Source organism: Corvus moneduloides, chromosome 8 (assembly GCF_009650955.1).
Source record: "Corvus moneduloides isolate bCorMon1 chromosome 8, bCorMon1.pri, whole genome shotgun sequence".
NCBI classification, from domain to species: domain Eukaryota; kingdom Metazoa; phylum Chordata; class Aves; order Passeriformes; family Corvidae; genus Corvus; species Corvus moneduloides.
Window position 1 is genome coordinate 32,837,240 of NC_045483.1, and position 22,021 is coordinate 32,859,260.

General features: G+C 44.2%; 1 protein-coding gene across 4 annotated transcripts; it reads left to right on the top strand.

Annotated features, from left to right (window-relative positions):
* The first annotated feature begins 1,151 nt into the window (after nucleotides 1-1,151).
* On the top strand, nucleotides 1,152-20,061 carry HKDC1 (hexokinase domain containing 1). 4 transcript variants are annotated; one of them, XM_032116116.1, is made up of 19 exons: nucleotides 1,152-1,299; nucleotides 1,447-1,646; nucleotides 5,182-5,344; nucleotides 7,733-7,881; nucleotides 7,961-8,080; nucleotides 8,870-8,965; nucleotides 10,215-10,314; nucleotides 10,939-11,122; nucleotides 11,388-11,543; nucleotides 12,281-12,514; nucleotides 12,983-13,287; nucleotides 13,564-13,712; nucleotides 13,802-13,921; nucleotides 15,425-15,520; nucleotides 15,612-15,711; nucleotides 16,293-16,476; nucleotides 17,188-17,343; nucleotides 18,051-18,284; nucleotides 18,917-19,546. In XM_032116116.1, the coding sequence occupies exons 2-19, from the start codon at nucleotides 1,584-1,586 to the stop codon at nucleotides 19,059-19,061; spliced, it is 2,754 nt and encodes a 917-aa protein (XP_031972007.1). In that variant the 5' UTR covers nucleotides 1,152-1,299; nucleotides 1,447-1,583; the 3' UTR covers nucleotides 19,062-19,546. The 4 variants fall into 4 exon arrangements, with proteins under 4 accessions (XP_031972007.1, XP_031972008.1, XP_031972006.1 ...); XM_032116117.1 differs by lacking the exon at nucleotides 1,152-1,299 and adding an exon at nucleotides 1,303-1,321; XM_032116115.1 differs by lacking the exon at nucleotides 1,152-1,299 and having other exon boundaries at nucleotides 1,380-1,646; nucleotides 18,917-20,061.
* Nucleotides 20,062-22,021: the final 1,960 nt, after the last annotated feature.

Here is a 22,021-nt window from a genome sequence, read left to right on the forward strand (position 1 = left end):
ATCAGAAGCTGAAAAAATGTGACCTGGACTGCTCCTGATGTTCAGCAGAGCAAACTCCTTCTGATCCATGCCTTCTTGATGTGCCATAGCTGACAGGACTGGTCAGAGTCCTCTTTCTGAGACTGGTGCTGAGTATGGAATTGAGTGTTGGTTTGTGTGTCTGTGGATTATACTCCTGTATATACAGCCCACCATGATGAGTTGTACTTTTTTCTTTTTACAATAGCATGAGATTGTTGGGTGCACTCTAGGCTATGAACTGATGTAGCCAGACATCCTTTCTACTGACAGGCTGCCTCTGCCTTTCTCTGGATCTCTAGACAATTTTCTACTGCTCAGTAGTTCTTTGTGTTTCCTCGCATTACTTGGCATTCCCCTCCCCCTTTCCTCTTCTCCCCCTGCTATTTTTCCAATCTATCAAAATAATTTTTAATTGTTATCTTGCTCTGCAAAATTTAGGGTGACAATTGTCTGCGGTAACTGTGCTCAGTTCAGGTGAACAGTAACTGGGGGCAAACACACTGTGTGTAGGTGTAGTTTGAGAGTGAGCCTCTGATTACCCCAAGAGAATGCCTTTTATTTTTTTTCTCTCCTTTGTGTCAGCATTTCACTGTTTTCTCTGGATGATGTTTCCATAGTCCATATCATTTGATACAGTGACAAAATCCTGGAAACACTTGTGTATTCAGAATGAATTTGAGAGTAATGGTTAAAGGCTGTGTCAAAATCTGATGGTGTAAGGATGCTGCTCTTGCTGTAGGTGCTCTGTGCTGCCAGTTAAAGGCATCCTTCCAGTGGGGCAGTCTGATACCCACACTGCTGCCTGCCAGGTAAATCTGTCCTCTCCCTGGGTTTTGCAGTACTGAGGATCTTCACTGGTCTGAAACTTTGGGTGAAGGGAGAAGAATCAGTCCACAGCCTCTCTGCTGGGAATTGCACAAGAGGTATTCCAGCTGGGGGCAGGGGTCTGTGTGTCTCTTTGCTCTTTTGCACAGCTGAAGCTTAATTGGTACAAAGCTGCAGATAAGGGTGCAATGTGCAGAACTAGAGTGAAGTTAATTGATGCAGAAGAGCTTGTCTCACAAGTGGGAGCACTGAGCAGAGGGAAGAAACCTCAAACCCTCTAACTTTCCAGATTCCCGGCAGCACTCTGCTGCACGCAGCAGTGGTGGGAGCCCGTCAGCCCCCGGAATGAAGTGGGGCAGGCTGCGTAGCAACTGCATTGAGAAGTGGTAACAATTCCCAAGTGGGGCAGTAACAAAATCGATTTTTCTCCTCTTCAGCTTGGCAGCTCTCCAGGTGCCTGCTCTGGCACAATGAAGTGTGTAGCTGGGGAGGGAGGGACTTTGGGTTGGTGGGGGGGGGGGGGTGTGATACAAAGAGGCAGAAGTTTAATCACTGACCCGATCACACTGGATGGATTTATTTCTGGACTCAATTTCCCAGGAACTCCACTATTCCACACTGGGGAAAATGCCTCTGCTGAAGTTTCTCTAGCTCCAGCTCCGTGAATAAAGACCTGTCGCTTTGGAGTTATTCACAGCAGCTCTGTCACTACTGACTCATCCATCTGCTTCAAGAAAATGTTTGCTGTCCACTTGCTAGCTTTCCACTTCACAAAGCTAAAAGAGGATCAAATAAAAAAGGTAAGATGTAGCATTGACTGATTGCTATTTTGAGAACTGTGTTACTCAGATACGGAGGGGTCTGCAGTATGTAATGCAGACCATATAATGACATTATCCACTAAAACCATTCAGCCAAATGGGGTAAGAGGTATTTAAACCCTAAACCACCTGACGAGTATGAAAACAGGTCTGTTTTGTGGTTTTTCCTGCACTGTTAAAAGTGCTCTCCCAGTAATGGAACAAATTCTCTTCATTAAGGGAAACTGCTTGAGCTTTATCTGGTATGGTGTAGTAGAGCCCAGAGGACAGAAAGGATGACTCTTGCTGAGTCGCTTTGCAAGTGTAGTGTGAATGATGGGATTTCTCAATCTGAGTAGGAATCAGGAGTCAGTCACATAGCAGGGATAGGAGAAACCTCTGTGGTGTTTGGTCTGGGTCTGCTGAGATCCGGGAGAGATTTCCAGTTGGTGTTGGTGTGCCTGTGCCTCCTCTCTGGTTATCTAAAACTGGCTAATCACTCTGATCTTTATAGGTGTGACTTTAATTACAGTTGGAAAAGCTCAGGATGGCTCAGATAGGAAGCTATCAGTACTGGGAGTGAGCTGCCTAATGGTTGCTCCTCCCTAATCTACTTTCATGGCCATGCTGAAATGGGTTTTTGGGCATATGTCTGTCATAAGACCATGTGAGACCTGTAAGCTTCATGGGTCAGAGGTCCTCTGGTTTGTCGGCATGTCCCCTGCAGCCCCTCTGTATTCCTGATGTCTTCATTGAGTGCAGTCTGGTGGCCATTGCTGTCAGGCTCTGTCCTCTGGTTTTCCAACCAGTGGGAGGTGGGGCTGTCTGTGGATGCATGGTGGGAGATCCAGGGTCCTGGTGCATAGATCCACTTGCATCACTGAGCTCATCAGCAAACTAAGCAATTCTGGGTTCTCTTTTCTGTGCCCAAAACATGGCGTGGCTTGTTCCAAGGAGGGTTTCTTCCACTGATTCTATTTTGGAGAGAGGCATTCCAGGAGAGGTACTGGTATCTCAACAATCAGATGTCTCTGACTCAGTCATAGCCCTTTTGCCCCTAGGATTTAATGTGATCAGAAAAAGGCCTCGATGCCCCTCCCCTGTGTGAGGAGCTGATCTCACATCTAGACAGTACTATTTCTTCTTTCTTTTTACTAAGAAAGAGAGAGGCCTTGTGGAGCAGTGCTCGGGTGTATTGGGCTTTTCAGAGAAACATCCAGCTTGTAGTTGAGTGAGGACAATGGAGACAAGGGGGAAGAGGAATTCTGACAAAGCCATTAAAAATATCGAAGTCTTTCTGCTAGGTGCAAACTAGCCCTTCCTGAAGGCAAGAAACCACATGCTTCTCAGACTTCTCTTTTAAGGAGCCTAGGGTAGGCTGTACAGAGCAGAACTGATTTGTCCCTAATTAGAAAGAAGGAATGTCTTCCCACCTCTACCTCCCCAGGCTTATTTACTCTGTGGTGGCAAAACCAAGAGCCTGGCTGCCAGGAAAACAGTGCTATTTCCATAAATGAGGCAAGGCACTGTTCCAGTGCCATGGTAGGGAGGCAACAAGTTTGGTTTAGCACAGCCTGGCCATTCCTGTGTTGACAAGTAAATGGCTATGTGAGCAGGGCCTTGCTCTGGTTGTAAGTCAGGCTGGAGAGCCAGCAGGCTTTCCTGGGCTCTGCTGTATCTAATTCCTTGGAGAGGACTGTCTGCTCCTGTGGTTGTAGGTAAACAGGGTGGGGAATGCAATGTCTGTGAGCAGCAGGGAGCTAGTGTATGTTCTCTGCAAACAGTCATAGTAATTTTTATTATTCTTGAGGGTTTTTTTCCCCACAGGGTTTTCTGTCACAAGGCTATTTGGGTCTGTGTCAGAGTGCATGAGTGCTGTATGTCTCCCATCATTGTATTTTCTCCAAAAAAGCAGTACTGGTGCATAGATCTGCACCACGGGTGCATGGGCTGAGATGATGGATCCTATGCAGTGGTGGGGCCTCAAAAACCCTTGGAGAAAATCAAGTACCTGTGTAAATGAGGGCTACGAAGACAAATCTGAATAATGGCCTTTTCAAGGCACAGCTGTATCCAAAGGCAGCTGCTGCTCTAGGACAATTGTATCTTCTAGTTTAACACTTGCTCCTCTGTGTGTGTTATGTAAGTGCTGGAGTGACTTTCAGGGTCCTGGCTCTTTCAGGTGGGTCATTGCTGACCATCAGTTTAAAATGGGACTGTGAATAGGTAACTAACTTTGTGCCTCATTGAAATAGGTGGCCAGTCCAAACTGTGGCAGAGACCAATTTATCTACAACCTGCATTGCCCTCTGTTTAGACAATGCAGCCTTTTAAATCCTGCCTTAGTGCTGGTGGGACTTGGTTTGTGTCCTTCCAACCTTCCAGACCTCCCTATGTAGATTGGACTGATGAAATGCTCTCAACAGATAAAGCACCGTAACAACATATCCTGTGGTGCAAGAGCTGAGTGTCTGTAGTAGCAAAGCGTTGGAAGCTGTCTCACCTCTCTCCCCTGCCCACCTCCTCTGGCCCAGAGTCTCATGTGGTGGGGAGTGGGATGTGAACACGAATTACCCTTCAGGGGACATCCAGCTATTTGGAGCACACAATTATTATGCCTGTATCATGTTCATACAGCACCAAAATCTGGCTCCCCAGTGGAAAAGCTTCTGGATGTGGACAGATTCTTATTTTCCTGTGTTAATCCTTTGTTGTACCCAGCTATGTAGTTTCTAGGCCACCCTAGTTATAGCCCTGCAGGTACGTGTCGGTCCAGCAGCGCTTGGTCCTCAAGGAAAAAAACTATCACTTTGCCCTGATGAAGCTGTATATAAAACACTGATTAGCTTCTCTGCCAGTTTATCTAAATGAGCTGCTTCATAGATACTTTTGAATTCCTTTATATTCGACTGGCTTCTATTTTGATGTATTCCGTGAGTTACAGACCTTTAACAAAGGGTATTGATTGCACCCAAAAATGTGTTTTAGATGTAATCCTAGAATCACAAGAGAATGGAGAGCAGAGCTGGAGTGAGAAAAAGGCTTTGCGTTCTAGCCTGGCATGCCAACAAAGTTAATTGTCCATGGAGTGAAGCAGTAGCTGAATGGATGTTTTCAGGTTGTGGCTGACACGCTTGGGTACTGATGGCATTTTCTGGATCTGCCTCAGAGAGGTCAAATTCTCATGAGATTGAGATACTTTGTAGTTCTAGTTCATTACATCTGTAGGAGGAGTGGACGGTGTGAAAACAGCTTGTCAGGCTCTCAAGCAATCTCATGGGCTTACGTAGATTGTCAAGTTACTGAGCCATCAGAAAAGATGGCCAACTTTTGGGCAGTAATTCACCAGGGCTACATTAAACATTTTCAAAACAAAGTTTTTAGAAGAGTGACTGTCCTGATGATGACCTGGAGCTTGCTTGCACTGGCAGTCATGAAAACCTAGGTGCTGAGGTCAAAAATGAAATGAACAATCAGTAGCTGCTGAGCACTAAGGGGCCTGCATGCCTCTGGGTAACACCTTCCATCTTTGCAGGTTGACCGGTACCTGTACCACATGCGCCTCTCCGACGATGTCTTGCTGGATGTGATGGCTCGATTCCAGGCCGAGATGATGAAGGGCCTGGGCAGAGACACGAACCCCACGGCAACAGTGAAAATGCTGCCGTCGTTCGTGCGCTCGCTGCCCGACGGCTCAGGTGAGTCACCCTGCTCCAGCACAGCACGGCTGCTGTAGCAAGATGAGTTGCTGCCAATACTCCAGGATGGCACAGCAGAGACACAGGGCACCCAGTGACTCTGGGTTACTGCCTATCTCATTGAGAAAGCAGGTGTGTATATTGAGCCTGGGAAAATGCTGGCAGAGAGTTTTTTTCCTTGCACTGGGTGGATTTTGACCTAGTGCTGCTTGTTTGGGGAAAGGACCTAGTAAGTGCTCAGGAACAGCCTCTCCCACCTGTTCCTAGTGCAGGCCTTGCTGTTGGAGCTGTGGCTGGACACGGCAAGGGCAGCCTCTACAGCTCAGAGCCTGCACTGCAGTGTACTGAGGCTGTGGGATGTGTGGCCTGGCCTTCTTGGAGCTACAGGGAGGGCAGGATGCTGCAGTGAAACCCCTCAAATTGCCAAGTGACAGCAACGTGGCATCCTCAGAGCTGTGATCCCCAAACTCTGCACTGCTTTTTCTAATTCCTCAAAAAGCGATCCCTTCTGCCCTTTCTTGCCTTCTGCATTGGGAAAATCTGCTTCTGGGTGGGATCTGCCAGGAAACTGTCTGCTCTCCTTCACCTGAGACTTGAACAGAGAGGGAGAAAGTGCAGTAGTGTCGTCTGGGAGGATGTGATGCAAGATAGGAAGTAAAAGCCCATCTTGTTTGGAGAAGTATGCACATCCAAAATAACACCTCAGCTGGCTCCTGGCAGTGCAGGCTGACAGAAAATTACATTTTTCCCAGGTTTAATCAAGTAAATTTTTGCAGGATTCTGTGTGTGGCCTAGGTCAGGACTCCGTGTAAACTAGCTGTGCAGAAAAATGTAATGTTAGCTTTGTACCTTATTTCCATGTGACTTTATTCCTTCTGAAGGTAATTTCCCTGCAGTTAAATGAGGAATAACAGCTTTAATGGCATAAAGAAGGTATTTGAAGGTAAGTCTCTTGAAATGAGGCATGTCTGAGAGAAATTATACACAAGCTGCCTGGATGGAAGGGGGCACTCTTCCTTTGCTGCTACCTTTGTCATAGAGAAAGAAGTACTTTCTTAACCCTTGCAATCTCCGTGACAGTCACTGGTCCTGAGGTCTCACATGTCTCTGATGCTGTCCTGAAACAGCAGGGGGCCCCTGAGGCCAGCAGACTTGGAAAATGTCACGTAGTGTCATCACTGTTGCAAGAGTTCCTGTTCCTCAAGGCCAAGGTTGGACAGTGCTCTCCTGGCCTGCGTGGCCATTCCAATGTGTCAAGGACATGCTGCAGCATCAAGCTGGGCTGTATCTTATTGACACGCTGCCTACTCTAAGTATCACATTGATTTTTCTATTTTTGCTCTCTTGAAAAATCCTTGTTGGTTTTTTTGCTTCTAGACAAAACTTCCAGCAGGTTTAAACAGCTCAGACTTGGATGGTTATTCCCCATTTGCAAGAGCATTCAACTTTAAGATTTTTTTGGTGCCCTCAGTGTTGCTGCCTGAAATGTCTCACATGGAGCATTATCAGGTTTTCGTTGTTTAGGGATTAATGGTCTCACTAAGGTCACAGTTTACTGAGTAACCCAATCTGCCTCCTCGCCTTTAATAGCTGACCATGATATTACAGGTAGAATTTCCTTCTTCCTTCCCTTTCAGGACCAGATTTGATAAAATTTAATCAGGTGTTTGGACTGTGGAACAAAGATCATGCAAGGCTGGGCACATACCATTGTGTTTTCCTTCTGGGAAGGGCCTTTTCCTGTGTGTGGGATAAACAGTTGTTTTATTGTAGCAGTAAGGCCAAACTGTCCTTCCATCTGAGGCTGCTGCTGGAGAAGTATGTGTTTGAGCAAGCCTGTGAAACAAAATGGTACTTTTACAGAAACACCAAAAGGCATTTGAAAAGGATTGTGTTGGTTGACTTTAGGTAGCAAATTAGTTTTGCCCCACTTGGAAGTTGACTTCTGCACTAGAGCTGAGTCTTAACATATGCCTGCAAATCCTGCGTCCTTTACTGGCTACAGGTAACATTCTGATTCTCCCACATTTCAGGTGACAGTTTTGCAGCCCCTGTGTGCTCTGGTTGGCTTTGCAGTTGCTTTGGGCCTTTATAGCTGAAAAGCTCATCCTTTTGCAGCTTGAAAATATGCTGCTGTGGAAGGAGCAGGGTTGGACAAACCCAAACTGCCAAATAAAAATTAAATTAGCTATTACATACCAAGCTAACAGGAGAGACCTGATAGCCTTGCTTAGGGTTTCCAACTCTCAGTCTTTCTGATGCACCCAGGCCCATAGGATAAGGATCTGCCATGACGGGGCAGGAGAGTCTGTGGCTGTGGCCTTCAGCATGGCATCTGAGCCACACTTCGTGGCCATCCCCAGTGATGGTTGCCCACTTGTGTTGCAGAGAAGGGTGACTTCCTTGCTGTTGACCTGGGTGGCTCCCAGTTTCGTGCCCACCAGGTGAAGGTGTTTGATGATGGGAAGCAGAGCAGCCAGCTGGAGAGCAAGTTTTACCCCACACCCAAGGAGGTCATACAGGGGAACAGAGCCGAGGTAGGGCACTGCTGTGGGGGTGCTGTGCTGGAGCGCCTGCCTGCAGGACACAGCCCAACTGTCCTCTCCTTTTGTGCAGCTCTTTGATTATGTTGCTGACTGTCTGTTAGACTTCATGGAAACCAAAAACCTGAAGCATAAGAAGTTACCTCTTGGCTTTACATTTTCTTTTCCATGCAAACAGACCAAATTGGAAGAGGTAAGATGCATAAAGAAATACTCTTGTCAAGCTGAGCTCCTTGCAGAATCTGGAGAAGCTGTTGAATGGGGGTGTTACCCTGTGGCTTTTATGTGGGGTCATGTTTACGTAGCTCTCTGAAGAAGGCATAGATGACCATTAGCATCTAATTAGACTTGACTACCATTTAACCATTCATTGCTCATCTCAAGGCACCATGATATTTAAGCTAAAGCTATTACATTGCTTAATCAGTACCCAATTCCATAGGAACCACGTGCCCCGGTATTAACACTGTTAGAAATAGATATGTACTTTTGTGTCTTGAAGCGTCTTTACTTTTTTAATCACTCTCAATTTTTTTTATTTACAGTTGATTCTGAATAGGAAATACCTGTAGCAGAGCTGTTTGAGACACCTCTTGGGGAAACAAAGGGCTGGTTGCAATTATTTTGTGTTCTCTCATTCTAGCCTCTCTTATTTCTAAGAGTTTGTGCTCTGGGTCCCAGTCCTGCGAATGCTTTTTGCTTAATGCTATTAGATTGTGATGAGCATCAGGAAAGCCACATGTGCTTTAAATGAAGTACAGGGAGAAGCATTTGCAGGATTGTGTCTTTGACTGTACCTGTTTGGTTGTGTTGGTACTTACAGGTGCCCCAAGGTAAGATGTTCTGCTCTGACTGATTTTGGCTCAGTTTTAATGTGTGGAGAGACATAGTGGACTTCTCCACACACTTTAGTCTTGGCGGGCTTTGTGGTTTGTATGCTAAAGTTTGTGTGCTTTCGGGCCACTGCACTGTTACTTTTCAGGGGGTTCTTCTTGCGTGGACAAAACACTTCAAGGTCCGAGGAGTTCAGGACACAGATGTGGTCAGCTCTCTGCGCAAGGCCCTCCAGAAGCGTAAGGCAAGTTTCGTACCTGCAGGAGCTGAACCTGAGTGGCCTCAGAATATCCTCCTGGGAAATCAGCTCTTCTTGTGTGGGTTCTTTTGAGAGCTGTCAGACATCCTTAAGGGATGGTCAGTAGCAAGTGTTCAGCATGGCTGTACATCTGGTGGATCTGAATCTCTCTCGCAGCTGTAACTCAGGCTTCCCCAGTAACAGCAAGGGCATCTGCACACTGGTAACCCAGGCTGGCTGTGACAGCATACCAGTATGGCCCCACTGTCTCAGCCCAAGGGAATCTCTTGTGAACCTACTGAGTGAGACATGAAACACTCAATAGTTTCACATACTGTGTTTCACAGCCTGGCTTGTGGGATGAAGTTTGGTAGGGGGCAACTGTCATCTCAAATTGGCACACCTGACTCTATCAGGGTTTGCCTGTCCACTTCAGTCTGTGGAACAGAGTGATTGTAATTTTTAAGGTCAGCAGTAAGACATGATTAAATCTGCCCTTGAACTAGCATATAGCCTTTGAATAACACTGTGTTTTAATATTTTGGAAAGCCTTGCTTTTCATGTTTGGTGCTATTGGTAACAACAGCTAAGAAATACAAGGCATCTTTCCATATCTTGATGAATTCATAGTAAAGAGGAAATTCTTCTGTTTTCTCACGTGGTAAAAATCCAGCCTTGATTTTGGTTCACTTCTTTATCTGCATCAGTCTTGTAGTTATTGGTAACGAAAGATCTGGGGCTTCATGGGTGAAGTGTGGCCTCCTCCTAGCATTGGCATCTGAGTTACAACAATCCTTTGAGAAATGTGAAGGGAAAACTGCACAGCCTTGATGGAAGGACTTCCTGCTTGAGTGTGGTGTTGCTGCACAGCCATAGCTGCATTTATGTTCTGTCCTGTTTGGTGGGATCTGCTCAGGTGGTAGGATGTTATCCTTTCACACAGTCCGTAAGCACAGTATCACAACATTCACACCAATATCACGTCATTTTTCTGGCAAATGAGGTGGTATTCGGGAAAAACAAATCCTTCAAGCAAAGAGGCTGGTGAAACACTTGAAAATTCAGAGATACTTGTAACTTTACAGGGTTGTGGGAAGAGTGTTGTAAAAGGAAGTAGTGTGTTTCAATCAAAGAGTTTTCCTGAATGAGGCCTTCAAAATGCAACCTGGGGAGTATGTCTGCATGCCAGTGCTTTATCACACAGGAGGCTTTCTAAGCTTTTGTCCCTGTTAATCACTCATCTTTATGCTATTAGGACGTAGATGTTGATGTTTTGGCACTGGTCAATGACACCGTGGGAACCATGATGACTTGTGGATATGATGACCAGCGCTGTGAAGTTGGGCTCATAATTGGTAATTTTTTCTGTTCACCATGAAGGGTTTTTTTTCCCTCTCATTTGTTGAATTACTACAAATCTGGAGTAGGAGAGAGTTTCACAATACAGGAAAGAGCAGAAAGAAAATGGAAAAAACAATGATTGGATTTTCAAGCCTGGCTGCCTTCTCTAAAGCAGCTGTTTTTATGCTGATCACATTGCCATCAAATACCACAGTCCCCATTTTGTCTGGGCTCAGTTGTGACCAGCATACTAAACTTTTCTGCTGACCGTATAGAAAATTACTGTGTCTGTCCAGAGAAGGCTGAATTCCCCTCATGTCTGGTAGTTAGTACCAGCTATGCTTTCCACAGTTTGTCCATTTCATGCACCATGGTGGCTTTTATTAGGCACATAGAAGTATATTTGAAAAAGGAAAAACTATTTTTAAACAAGACAAGCCTTAGAATAATTTCAGGGTTTTTTCATGCATTGTGAAATGATGATTTCACAGGTGCAGGTGGCCTATATTAGCATCCTATGCCACAGGGGTATGTGTTTGTATTTTCTTCCAAAGTCAATATACTGACTTATTCCCAAACATGTTGGGTTAAACAAAGAGCACACCTAGAACAAACAGTAGTTTATCCAATACCCACAGGGACTGGCACCAACGCATGCTACATGGAGGAGATGAGGCACATTGACCTGGTGGAAGGGGATGAAGGGAGGATGTGCATTAACACAGAGTGGGGGGCCTTTGGAGATGATGGTGCTTTGGATGACCTCCGCACGGAGTTTGATCGGGAGCTGGATCTGGGATCTCTCAATCCTGGAAAACAATTGTAAGTGATTCCCTGACTGACTTGCAGTCCAAGTTCCCAGAGTGCTTTTCCAGTATATGCCAAGAGCCCCTTTGAAACAGGAATTGGCTTAAGTGAACCTGAGATGGCATGATCCTGGTTCTGTCTTAGCCAGATCTTTCCCTTCTAGGAAGGGTGGGTACCTTTCACACCTCCCTGCTTCAGGCCAGGGGATTGCTGCTACAGTTGCTCATGTGTTGTTAAAAATAGGTGAACAACCTGTAATCCTTCCTGTGCTCCATTCCAGGTTTGAGAAGATGATCAGCAGCCTGTATTTGGGGGAACTTGTAAGACTCATTCTCCTAAAAATGACAAAGGAAGGTCTGCTCTTCAATGGGAAAGTGTCAACAGCTCTGCTTACTAAGGGCAAGATTGAAATGAAACACGTGTCTGCAATGGAAAAGTAAGAACCTGTAATACTGTGTTTGAGAGTAGCCACTCTCAAAGTCAGTCTGTCACAAGCACAGCACTGATAATGAATGTGTAGGTATAATCTGTGAGTGCTGGGAACAATCCTGAATGGTACAGCTTGATTTTGCTTTTGGCTAGGAGAAAAGTTGACCTTTCTGTAAGTAGGAATTGGTGTAAGATAGTTTTAGCAAAGTACCACAGTAGCAAATATATTGCTAAACATCACAGATGCAGGTTGTTTAAATAACCTCTCTGGAGACCTGTGTGTGGGATGATTGCTGCAGTTTTCAGCCTCTCTGATGTGGGAATACTGGGGCTGTGGAGATGTAGTACAGATTCTAGATTAGCTAATGGATGACTGCATGGAAAACTTGGATTCTGGTGTTTTGAGAGGAATCCTGATCCTCAGTCAGTCCAGGAGTTATTTTCTTTGTTGTATTGAGTGAAGCTGTACATCTATTCATGTGCTCTCCTTGTATGGACTATTTTATCCCGTTCTCTTCTTGAACAGCCAATTGGTCTCACCAAGTGCTGAATCCCAGGAAGCAGACTCTCTTCCCTGGGTACTTTTGGGAATACTGTGGAAAAGACATTACTGGTTTATGGGAACCAATCATGATACTGCCTGATAGGTTGTGTCCTGGTCTCCTCTCATTTCTTTTTAAGCCAAGGTATTGATTTATGTGTTGCCTTTGCATTTGGTGATGTATTCTTTTGTTTTGGGGTTAGGTACAAGGAAGGTCTGAGCAACACAAAAGAGATCCTTACAGAGCTGAACCTGTTTCCCTCTGAGGAGGACTGTGTTGCTGTTCAGCATGTCTGCACTATCGTTTCCTTCCGCTCAGCCAACCTCTGTGCTGCTGCCTTGGCAGCTATCCTGACCCGGCTCAGGGAGAATAAAAAGCTGCTGAGGATGCGAACCACTGTTGGGATTGATGGGGGACTGTATAAAACCCACCCCCAGTAAGTAACTAGAGAGGATTTGATAATTGCTGGCTGCATATTGATGTTGCCAAGAGTCTCCATTTGCATGTGTGTGTGGCTTTTCAGAGAACTGCCAGTTTTGCTTCAGCTTTGGGGTGACATCTAACTGGATTAGTTATTGCAAAGCTGTCCCAGGAGCTTTAGAATTTGGGGTGGGGTGGGAAGAACATGATACCTGGGATAACAGTGTCTGGGGAAATGCAGTTGATTTCTCAAGTGACTCCTGGGTCTCCAGGACATTTGCAGTTCACTGCACATTTTTTCTTTTCTTTCTTTCTTTCTCCCTTCCTCCACTACCTCCCTGTTTTTGAACACGTGCTTTCCCAAACCGGGAACTTTCTCCAACTATTCTCCCAAACTGGTTGAAGGTCTGATTCCAGGCAGAGATGAAGTAAACCATGCGCAAAAGGCCTGTGAGAGCCTAAAGCAAATCTCTGTCCCTGCTAGATATGCCAAACGTCTGCACAAGGTGGTGAGAAGGCTGGTGCCCACCTGTGACGTGCGGTTCCTGCTGTCAGTGAGCGGCAGCGGCAGGGGGGCTGCCATGGTCACGGCGGTGGCACACAGACTGGCCGCCCAGCGCCAGTGCATTGATGCCACGCTTGCACCCTTCCTGCTGCCCCTGGGCATCCTCAGAGAAGTTATGGACAAAATGAGGGCTGAGCTGGAGTACGGGCTGAAGAGAGAGACGCAAGCCAATGCCACAGTGAAGATGCTGCCGACGTACGTCTGTGGGACACCAGATGGAACAGGTGAAGTTAGTTCCTGATCACCTGAAGGTGGTTCAGGAAAGCTGTTTGTCTGTTTTCTGGGGAGAGGGAATATGCTAATTAACCTGGCAAATGCCAGGGGGATTTATGTTGTCAAACCGGTGCTTCCTGCTATGTTATCTGTTATCTTCAGCCCCATGCTAAAAGACTTGATGGGATAAATGCCGTAGGGAGCAGTGTGCTATCATTGGTATGTCATTCTAACTGGCAAATGTGCTATGAGAAGCACCAAAATGAAATACCTTTCTTTTCCTTCAGAGAAAGGAAAGTTCCTTGCCCTTGATCTTGGTGGCACAAATTTCAGGGTTCTGCTGGTCAAAATCAAAAGTGGGAGAAGAAGATCAGTGCAAATGTATAACAAAATTTTTGCCATTCCTTTGGAGATCATGCAAGGAACAGGAGAAGAGGTAATCTTAAGTGACTGTTTAACCGATCCAGCCAAGGCCCATTGTATGGGATTAGTTGTGAGATTTATATACTTTTCCTTTCCCTCCAGCTCTTTGACCATATTGTCCAGTGCATAGCAGACTTTCTGGAGTATATGGGGATTAAAGGTGCTCGGCTTCCTCTGGGCTTCACCTTCTCTTTCCCCTGCAGGCAAGCCAGCATTGACAAGGTGAGAACTGCAGCACAAAATGGGCCAAATGGCAGCTCTGCATCTGCTTGGTAAATCATATCATTTTGGGCAAGGGTGACTTGTTGGTTTGGAGAATGTTATTACTTTATTTTGCAAGTTAGTTGTGTTTCACGAGAAAGTTATCATCCTATGTTATCCATCTGCCTATGGGAATCTGAATTTTCACTTCTTGTCTGTGGTAAGTGGTGGACATGACTTGCTTTTGTTTTATAAAGCTAAGCCCTCATGACAGCAAAATGAACTGCATTTTTTTAATAACCCAGGAATCTTATGCTGCCTTAACTCTTCAGTGGCAAGGGATAATAAATGGCTCCTTCTGCTTGCTCATCTACAGTCCAGGTTGTTTTCCAAGCTGTGCTGCACAGCTCTGACTGTTTTAACTTCCGCTTAACATTAGCTTATTTTTGTTGAGTGTCAGTGGATAGACCTGGGTTTTCTTGTCCAGCTTGGAAGAGTTGGATTTTTGACAGATACCTTATCTTTTATCTTTTCAGATCTTATGTAAGAAAAGATTGTTTTTATTAATTTCCGAGAGGGGCAGGGGATGTTGTACTGCTTAGTTCCAGTCAAATGTGTAGGATATTGGGGAAATAAGAGACTGCTATTTTATTGCATGTTCTTATGTCCTGGTGAGTTTTACAATAGCTTCTAAGCCTGGAAGCTAGTCTGCCCTGTCTCAGTTTTCAGCTCAGCCGAGAGAGTAGCAATAGGACTTAGCCTTTTGTGGAGACATTAATTCATATGCCTTCTCAACCTACAGCATAGCATTTAGGTCTTGACAAATGATTAGGAAGCAAATTCCACAGCATTGGAGGCAAACTGAGTGAGACACATATGTCAGGGTCATAATATGTTGCTCTGTGTGTTTGGTCTTTTATTGTTGTTAGAACTTGAGGGTGTTTCTCAGTAGCAGCCTTTTCTCCCAGTTGCCATCTATTTTTTTTTTTTTCTTTTTTTCTTATTTGGACACACAGTCCAGAGCCACTTAGGAAGTGTAAGGCTAATTACTTCAGGTAACCTGGAAATCAACTTCTGTCAGGCCAGGTTGTTGTCTGAAAAGAAACAAATTAGTGTTGCCTGAAGTTGTGAAATGTCCTTCAGTAAACGACCGAAAAATTAACAGTAGATGTTCATTAATGTTTGATGGGTGTTTAATAATTTATGGCAAAAGTATTTTTTGCAGTCTTTCTCTCACAGGTAATACAATGGCTGTGTGCACAAGACATGAGATGAGGTTTTCCAAATGATTTTTAGGAGGCACTGAGTGCAGTGCCTTGATAAATAGCTGAGTAAACCTGGAGTCACTACCATCAGCAGCTGGGTAACAAAGATACATGTGCACAGCCATGTATATTTCCAAATATACATTATTTGGAAAAAAAACCCCAAAACATTGGGGTGGGAGGCAAGAAAAAGCTGATGCTTGCAATGTACAGTCTGCTCTTTTTCTTCACTTATGACTTTCTTTCTCTTCTGTTTCAGGGAACACTTGTGGGATGGACAAAAGGATTCAAGGCAACAGACTGTGAGGGGGAAGATGTTGTTGATATGCTGAGAGAGGCCATCAAAAGAAGAAATGTGAGCTATTTTTTTCTGCTCATTTTGGTGTACTTAATGCACCCTCACTCTTCCTCTGGCATTCCACTACTGATCGTGACTTGTGTTTTAGGAGTTTGACTTGGACATTGTAGCAGTGGTGAATGACACTGTTGGGACCATGATGACTTGCGGATATGAGGATCCAAACTGTGAGATTGGCCTTATTGCAGGTACAGTGGTGGCCAGGTGACCACTGTGAGAAGAAAGCACCTATGTAATGCTGGGCTTTGGAATCTGTAAACCAGCATCTTTTATTTGAGTTTGATATATGGTGTTACTAGTTGCTTGGGGTTCTTGGCAGATTTGTGTGGTATTCAGCAGGAAACTTAACAACATCTGTAGCAGGTAAGTTCCTGGACCTGTTGGACTTTTGATCGTATCTCTGATGGTGCCTAGCAAGTGTATGCAGGGTAAAAGGATATAAGCAGATAAGAGCATGAATTCTTGTTTCGGAAAGCGTATTCATAGTTATTGTGTGGCCAGGTTACAGACCATGGAACAAGCAAATATTTTTAAAAATCTGAATGAATTCTTGTTGGGCTTTTTAGATGGTTCCCCCAATAGGTTCCTCCAAGTTTTGATCCAGAAATATATCTAAGCATAGAATCATAGAATGGCCTGTGTTGGAAGTGACCTTGAAATTTGAGCTATGGCAAAGAGAACTTTAAGATGAACACTGCAGTCATCTTCTATGAGTTCCTGGTGCTGCTTCACTTTTCCAGCTGAAGTCTTGTTATTTCTTTCCTTCTAGGAACAGGCAGCAATGTTTGCTACATGGAGGACATGAAAAACATAGAAATAGTGGAAGGGAATGAAGGAAAAATGTGTATTAATACAGAATGGGGAGCATTTGGTGACAATGGCTGTATTGACAACATCAGGACAAAATATGATAAAGAAGTAGATGAAGGCTCACTAAACCCAGGGAAACAGAGGTAAATGTGATGGTCCTGATGCCAAGAGCCTGATGAAGTCAGTCTTTGAGAGACACTGGCTGCTTTTTAAAACCTGCTTAATGAATGAATAATCAGGAAGGAAATTTTAATATTGCATTTTTTTTTGTTGTTGCTTGGTAAGTAACCTAGATACCAAAAAAACAACAAACCCCCAAAGGAAAAAACGAAGATGTACATTGTTACCACAGCACTGTTTTCATCTTGAAGCAGTTACCAAACAGTGCAGCTTTTAAGATTTCCCTGCGAAGTCTAGGCTGTGCTTTGTTCCTCCTCTTAGGGTGATTTTTCAAAGGTAGAATACAACTCAAGCAAGAGGATAAGCTGAACGTGACTGTTCTTTGTTGGGTAAAGACAGTATTGGTTAGGTGTGACTCACTGGTGAATGCATGGGGGGACAGGGAAGAGTTTCACTTCAGTGTGGACTTTGGCTTTAACACTATATTCTGCTTAATATTGCAAGAGTTTTTTTCTACTTCTGTTACCATTTGGCACAGGTAAATATATCATAATTAATGTTTGCACTTGAAGTCACTGCAACAGATTTTTGGTGATTGAAAGATGGAGTTCAATGACTATTGCTCTGCAAGCTTGGGCTGCTTTTTTGGAGTTCACAGGGCATGTACATACCACTCAAGCTAAACAGAGCCATCTCTTTAAATGAACATTTTTATTCCTCTTTTGACCCAACAGGTATGAAAAAATGACCAGTGGAATGTATCTAGGTGAAATAGTAAGGCAAATTTTGATTGAGTTAACCAAACAAGGGCTGCTGTTCAGAGGACACATTTCGGAATCACTCAGGAAAAGAGGCATATTTGAAACAAAATTCCTGTCTCAGATTGAGAGGTAAAGTTGTTAGATTTACATGGTTTAAATCCTTAAAGTCTTCTGGGACACCTAGAAAACAGTCTTTTGCTAGTGTGTGGAGCCCTTTCCTTCAAGAAGTCAATTAAGTCAGTTACAGTTTTCTTCTTTGTGCACCCCCCCACCTCCAGAATAAAAGTTAAAAATGAGAAACTGGGGGAGTTACAGAATTATTCTGTAATTATATGAAATATTATTTCCTGTCCACACAACTGGGTTATCTTGGATGCCTTAGCCATCAAGCTAAATGTTTCTTGTGAGACTTAGAATAGTACTTATTTAAGAAAGTAGAAAGTCAGTGATACATGAATATGTGCTTACCTATAAATCTGTGCGTGACTGCAATGGTCTCCAGGCTATTTGAAACTCTTTCTGCTGTGGAAAGCCTTGAAAGAAGTGTCTCAGCCTTGAGATCTAAAGTAACAGTCAGGTGGCTGATCTGGCTCTGCTCCCTCGTGACTTTGGGAGTTAGATGAATGACTACAGTTTGTGCTTTCTGGAGATACAGCTTAACATGGCAAAGGGCATGGCAGGAGCAAGTTTTCAATCTGAATTCAGACAGAAATCTGCCTTAAAAGAGCTGGAGAGTGTTAGAGTTGAAGTGGTCCTGTTTCATTTGAATCACATCTGTCTCAGCTGCTGGAGCTTTCCCTAATGCCTTGCTGCTCTGTGTGCTTCCCTGTGCACAGTGACCGGCTCGCTCTCCTCCAAGTGCGGCGCATCCTGCAGCAGCTCGGCCTGGACAGCACCTGTGACGACAGCATCATTGTGAAGGAGGTGTGTGGCGTTGTGTCAAGAAGAGCTGCCCGGCTCTGTGGGGCAGGGCTGGCTGCTATTGTGGAGAAGAAGAGGGAGAACCAAGGTGTGGGGCGCTTGCAAATCACTGTTGGAGTAGATGGGACTCTGTACAAGCTCCATCCACAGTGAGTACCTTGGCACCACTTCCCTTTGCTGTTTGCTTGTTTTCGCTGTGAGAACATACCAAACTGTACCAGCTTTCTGCTGAGGTAATTAAAATCCTGAGAGGGGGTAAGAATCTAACACATTTCCCTGCATTTTGTCATTTCCCTTGCCTAGCCAAAGGATCAAAAATTGCAAAGGCAAGTCCAGTTGCCACTGGGAGGCTCTTTTCTGTGGAATGTTGAATGAACCTAATGCTTATTTTGCAGTGTTTCGGCATGTTTCTGCAATATCTGAATCTCCCAGATGGAAAGCTGTCTTGAGTTTTTGGAGTTGGGTCAATATTTTGTGAGCAAGGCCTACAAATAGATGCATTAGCTTTTGAGCTGGGCTAAGAGAACCTCCTTCATGATCTCTGAAGACGCGGGCAGTGTGTGGCATCATGCTGAACAAAATTCAAATGGAGAAATAAAAATTAGAGTCTGATTGTGTACAGAAGTTTGTATCTTTCATGATTAGGAGGAAAAGCAAAAGAAAGCAATGCTGTGGAAGATGTTGGCTGAGGTTATGGCTCCTTGCTTATAGGTGAATACAAAGATATCAGATCAGAAAGCAGCTGCTAAAATGTTCTGTTCTTCTCTCCCTTCCCTTTCAGTTTTTCTAGGGTCTTGCGGGAAACAGTGAAGGAACTGGCACCTCAGTGTGATGTGACTTTCATGCTTTCTGAAGATGGAAGTGGGAAGGGAGCTGCCCTCATTACTGCAGTTGCAAAAAGATTGCATAATGTTGGACAGAAGTAGAAATGAGCGGTCAAGTAATTTCAGCACTGCCAAGCGTGTGCAGTAGGGATTTGCTGAGTGGTGATTCAAGATAGCTTTGCCAAACAGCAGTACACAGGTACCTGTTTTTGGAGAGCAGCTGGTTTTGACCAACCAGGATTGTGGATTTTTGTCCTTTGGTAACTTGGATTAGGTGTTTCTGCTCCCCACTGGCATTATGTCTTGGCAAACCACAGTCTACTCAGCTCTGTACTTCCTGCAGTGCATCTATAATGTACATGGGAGAGTGAAAACAAAACAAACAAAATCAACCCAAATGTGTTTTTTTACAACATCCTAATTAAGCTACCGCACCACAACTGAGTTTATCACGTTTCTTAGGATTTCTGAGCTTCGTTTTCTCTTGGCCTGGCTCAAGGAATATTGAGATTCTGATGTTGCATCTTCTCTAGTGGACATATCTTTTCTCAATGCTTCACAGGTTTTACAATAAATTTGCAGGTGAAATAAATTAATGGACTTTGGTCAATGATGCTCCCCCCGCTGCTGCACTGGTTGCAAGTGTAATGTAATACTTCCCTGAGTACAGGAGGCATGTTTAATAGATGAATGTAAAGGAAAAAAATGTGATTCCACAGAATATGAGTTTGTGTCAAAATACGTCAGTGCATCTGAGTCACATAAAGCTAAACCAATGCTGGATGAATTCTGACTGTGACTGATTCCTTTGATACTGAAGGAAAGAGAGAATGTAGAAGGAGCTCCAGAGTCTGAGCTATGTCTGTGTCAGGGCTACATAGAGGGTATCAAAGAGGCCACCAAAACAGCTGTGTAGAGAGAAAAAAAAAATCACCTGAGTATCTGAAAGCCTCCTCTTTGTTTTCCCTTTGTTATCTTCTTGCCTGTTCCTGAGAGAATTCTTTCCATTTGTGCAAAGGAGCTTATCCTTGGTTTTCATTTTCTGTTGCCTGCTGCTCTGCCTATTTGTAGTCTGTTTGTAAATAAACCTGTGGTGCTGTGAGCCTTTGCTTCTCTGTCTAGTGCATCTTCTGCGTTGTGGGAAGAACATGCAGGAAAGTGGGAGCTTTCTTAAAACATCAATCTTTAAACCTAAAGCCTTCTTTAAATCTAAATTTAAACTCAGCAGCACTTCAGTGATTGTGAAGGCCATTTGTGGATAGAGCTCATGGCCTTGTGTGACCAAATGTCCCTCACCTGATTTACCCAGAACAAACCAAAACAATAATATGGTACAGAGAAGCAGCAAATCTGTATCCTGCCTATTCTCTGTTCTCAAGTATTCCTGTATCTCCTTTAAGCCTCTCTTTGTGGGTATTTGCTTCCTTGCAGGCTGACAGCAGAAAGTGGGGCCAAGAAATGTGCTTTAAGCCTAGTTAGGTCAAAAGTAACTATGGTGCAGGGGAATAAGCAGTTGGGTTTATGTAATAATCAGTAACAAGGCCACCTCTGGGTTTAAATTTAGCAATCACAAATACCAGATTGGAAGCTACAGACTTTTCCTGTTTTGTAGTTTTTAAAAAAACCAAAATGTGTCAACAGCTCTGTGTCAGAGTTACTGGATGGGTAAAAGATACTTGCAAATGATTTTCACTTCTGAAGGAATTCCTCATAGTGCTGAGCTCACTGTACTGAGCAGTTGGGAAAAGACAAGTTAAGTCATATTACGTTTAATATTTTTCTCCTTTTGTCAAGAAACTTAGTAGTTTACTTTTTCTTTATATTTCAGAGTCCACAGAGCTGCTGAAACCAAAGCTTCCTGTGCAGTAAGGGCAGTTATCTGGAATGGAAGTTTGTTGTTGGTGATGAACAGGTTTAATTTGGAGGGGCTGGGTGTAGAAGAAAAAAACAAACAAGTATTGAGGCTATGTGGGGCCTAGGCTGTTCTAGGGACCAGAGGCAAAAACAGGGACTGTTTCTTCCTTTGACACCTGAAATTTTGTACTATCTGTGTGGTTTTGGGCCTTTTTGGGGGAATGGATTCTGCTAATCTGCAAAAGTGCACCTGTGAATGAAGTATGTCCCTGTACATCTGGAATGAGGTGATGCAGATGCCCCAGGATGGCCAGGTGGGTACGGGGCAGAATACCTTTTGTACTTTTATTCTAAAACCTGTTCTGCACAATTGGAATGCAAATCAGTAAGAAAACAAGGTAAACTCCTCACATTTAGAAAGAAATCGTATCTTGCTTTGATTTTTCCTTCAAGTCTTTTTGGGAAATGAAATACTCACACAAAGTCAGTTTACACCTCAGCTGCAGTTATTCCTTTTCTGCAGTAGATTAGGCCCACACAATAATATTTTTTCGCATGTGCAGGTTTTTTTTTCTAGTGAGTCTGTGGGTGTTGTGGAATACGATCACATGGACCTGAAACTGCTCACAAAGTGCTCAGTGGCTCTTGCTGAGGTCCCTGAGGCCCAGGACACACTGCTCTTGCTTTTCCTGCAGGCAGCTGCCTTGCTCTGGAGCCGGGCAGCTCCCACACGACTTCGATACACATCTGCTGCGCTGGGAGGGCGGCTGCTGTCTGAAAGGGAGTGAGCAGAGGTTTGCTGGGCAGCCCTGGAGAAGGGCAGGATTGGCCCCTCTGGGGTTTTACCAGGGATACAAACTTCACTTGTGGTTTCGCAGGCATCCCATAACCACACGATGCTTCGCCTTTCTCTAAACCAGAACATTCTCCATCTGGATAATGATGCAGCATCAAGTTCCTGATTATGTCGACATGTGGAAACTCAATGACTGGTGCAAACTTGCATTCTCCCTTGTATAGATATTAAACTGCTGAAGCAAAACATTTCTCTGCCATCTCTACCATCATATTTGGTGATTCAGTTTAAAGCCCTAGATCACAATAAAAGTAGAGGCCTTCTATTAAATGTAACACAGCATATGCTGCAGTTCATCACATGACATTGTTAGGCAATATAAAATAAAATGGGATTGTTCCAGTTTCACATA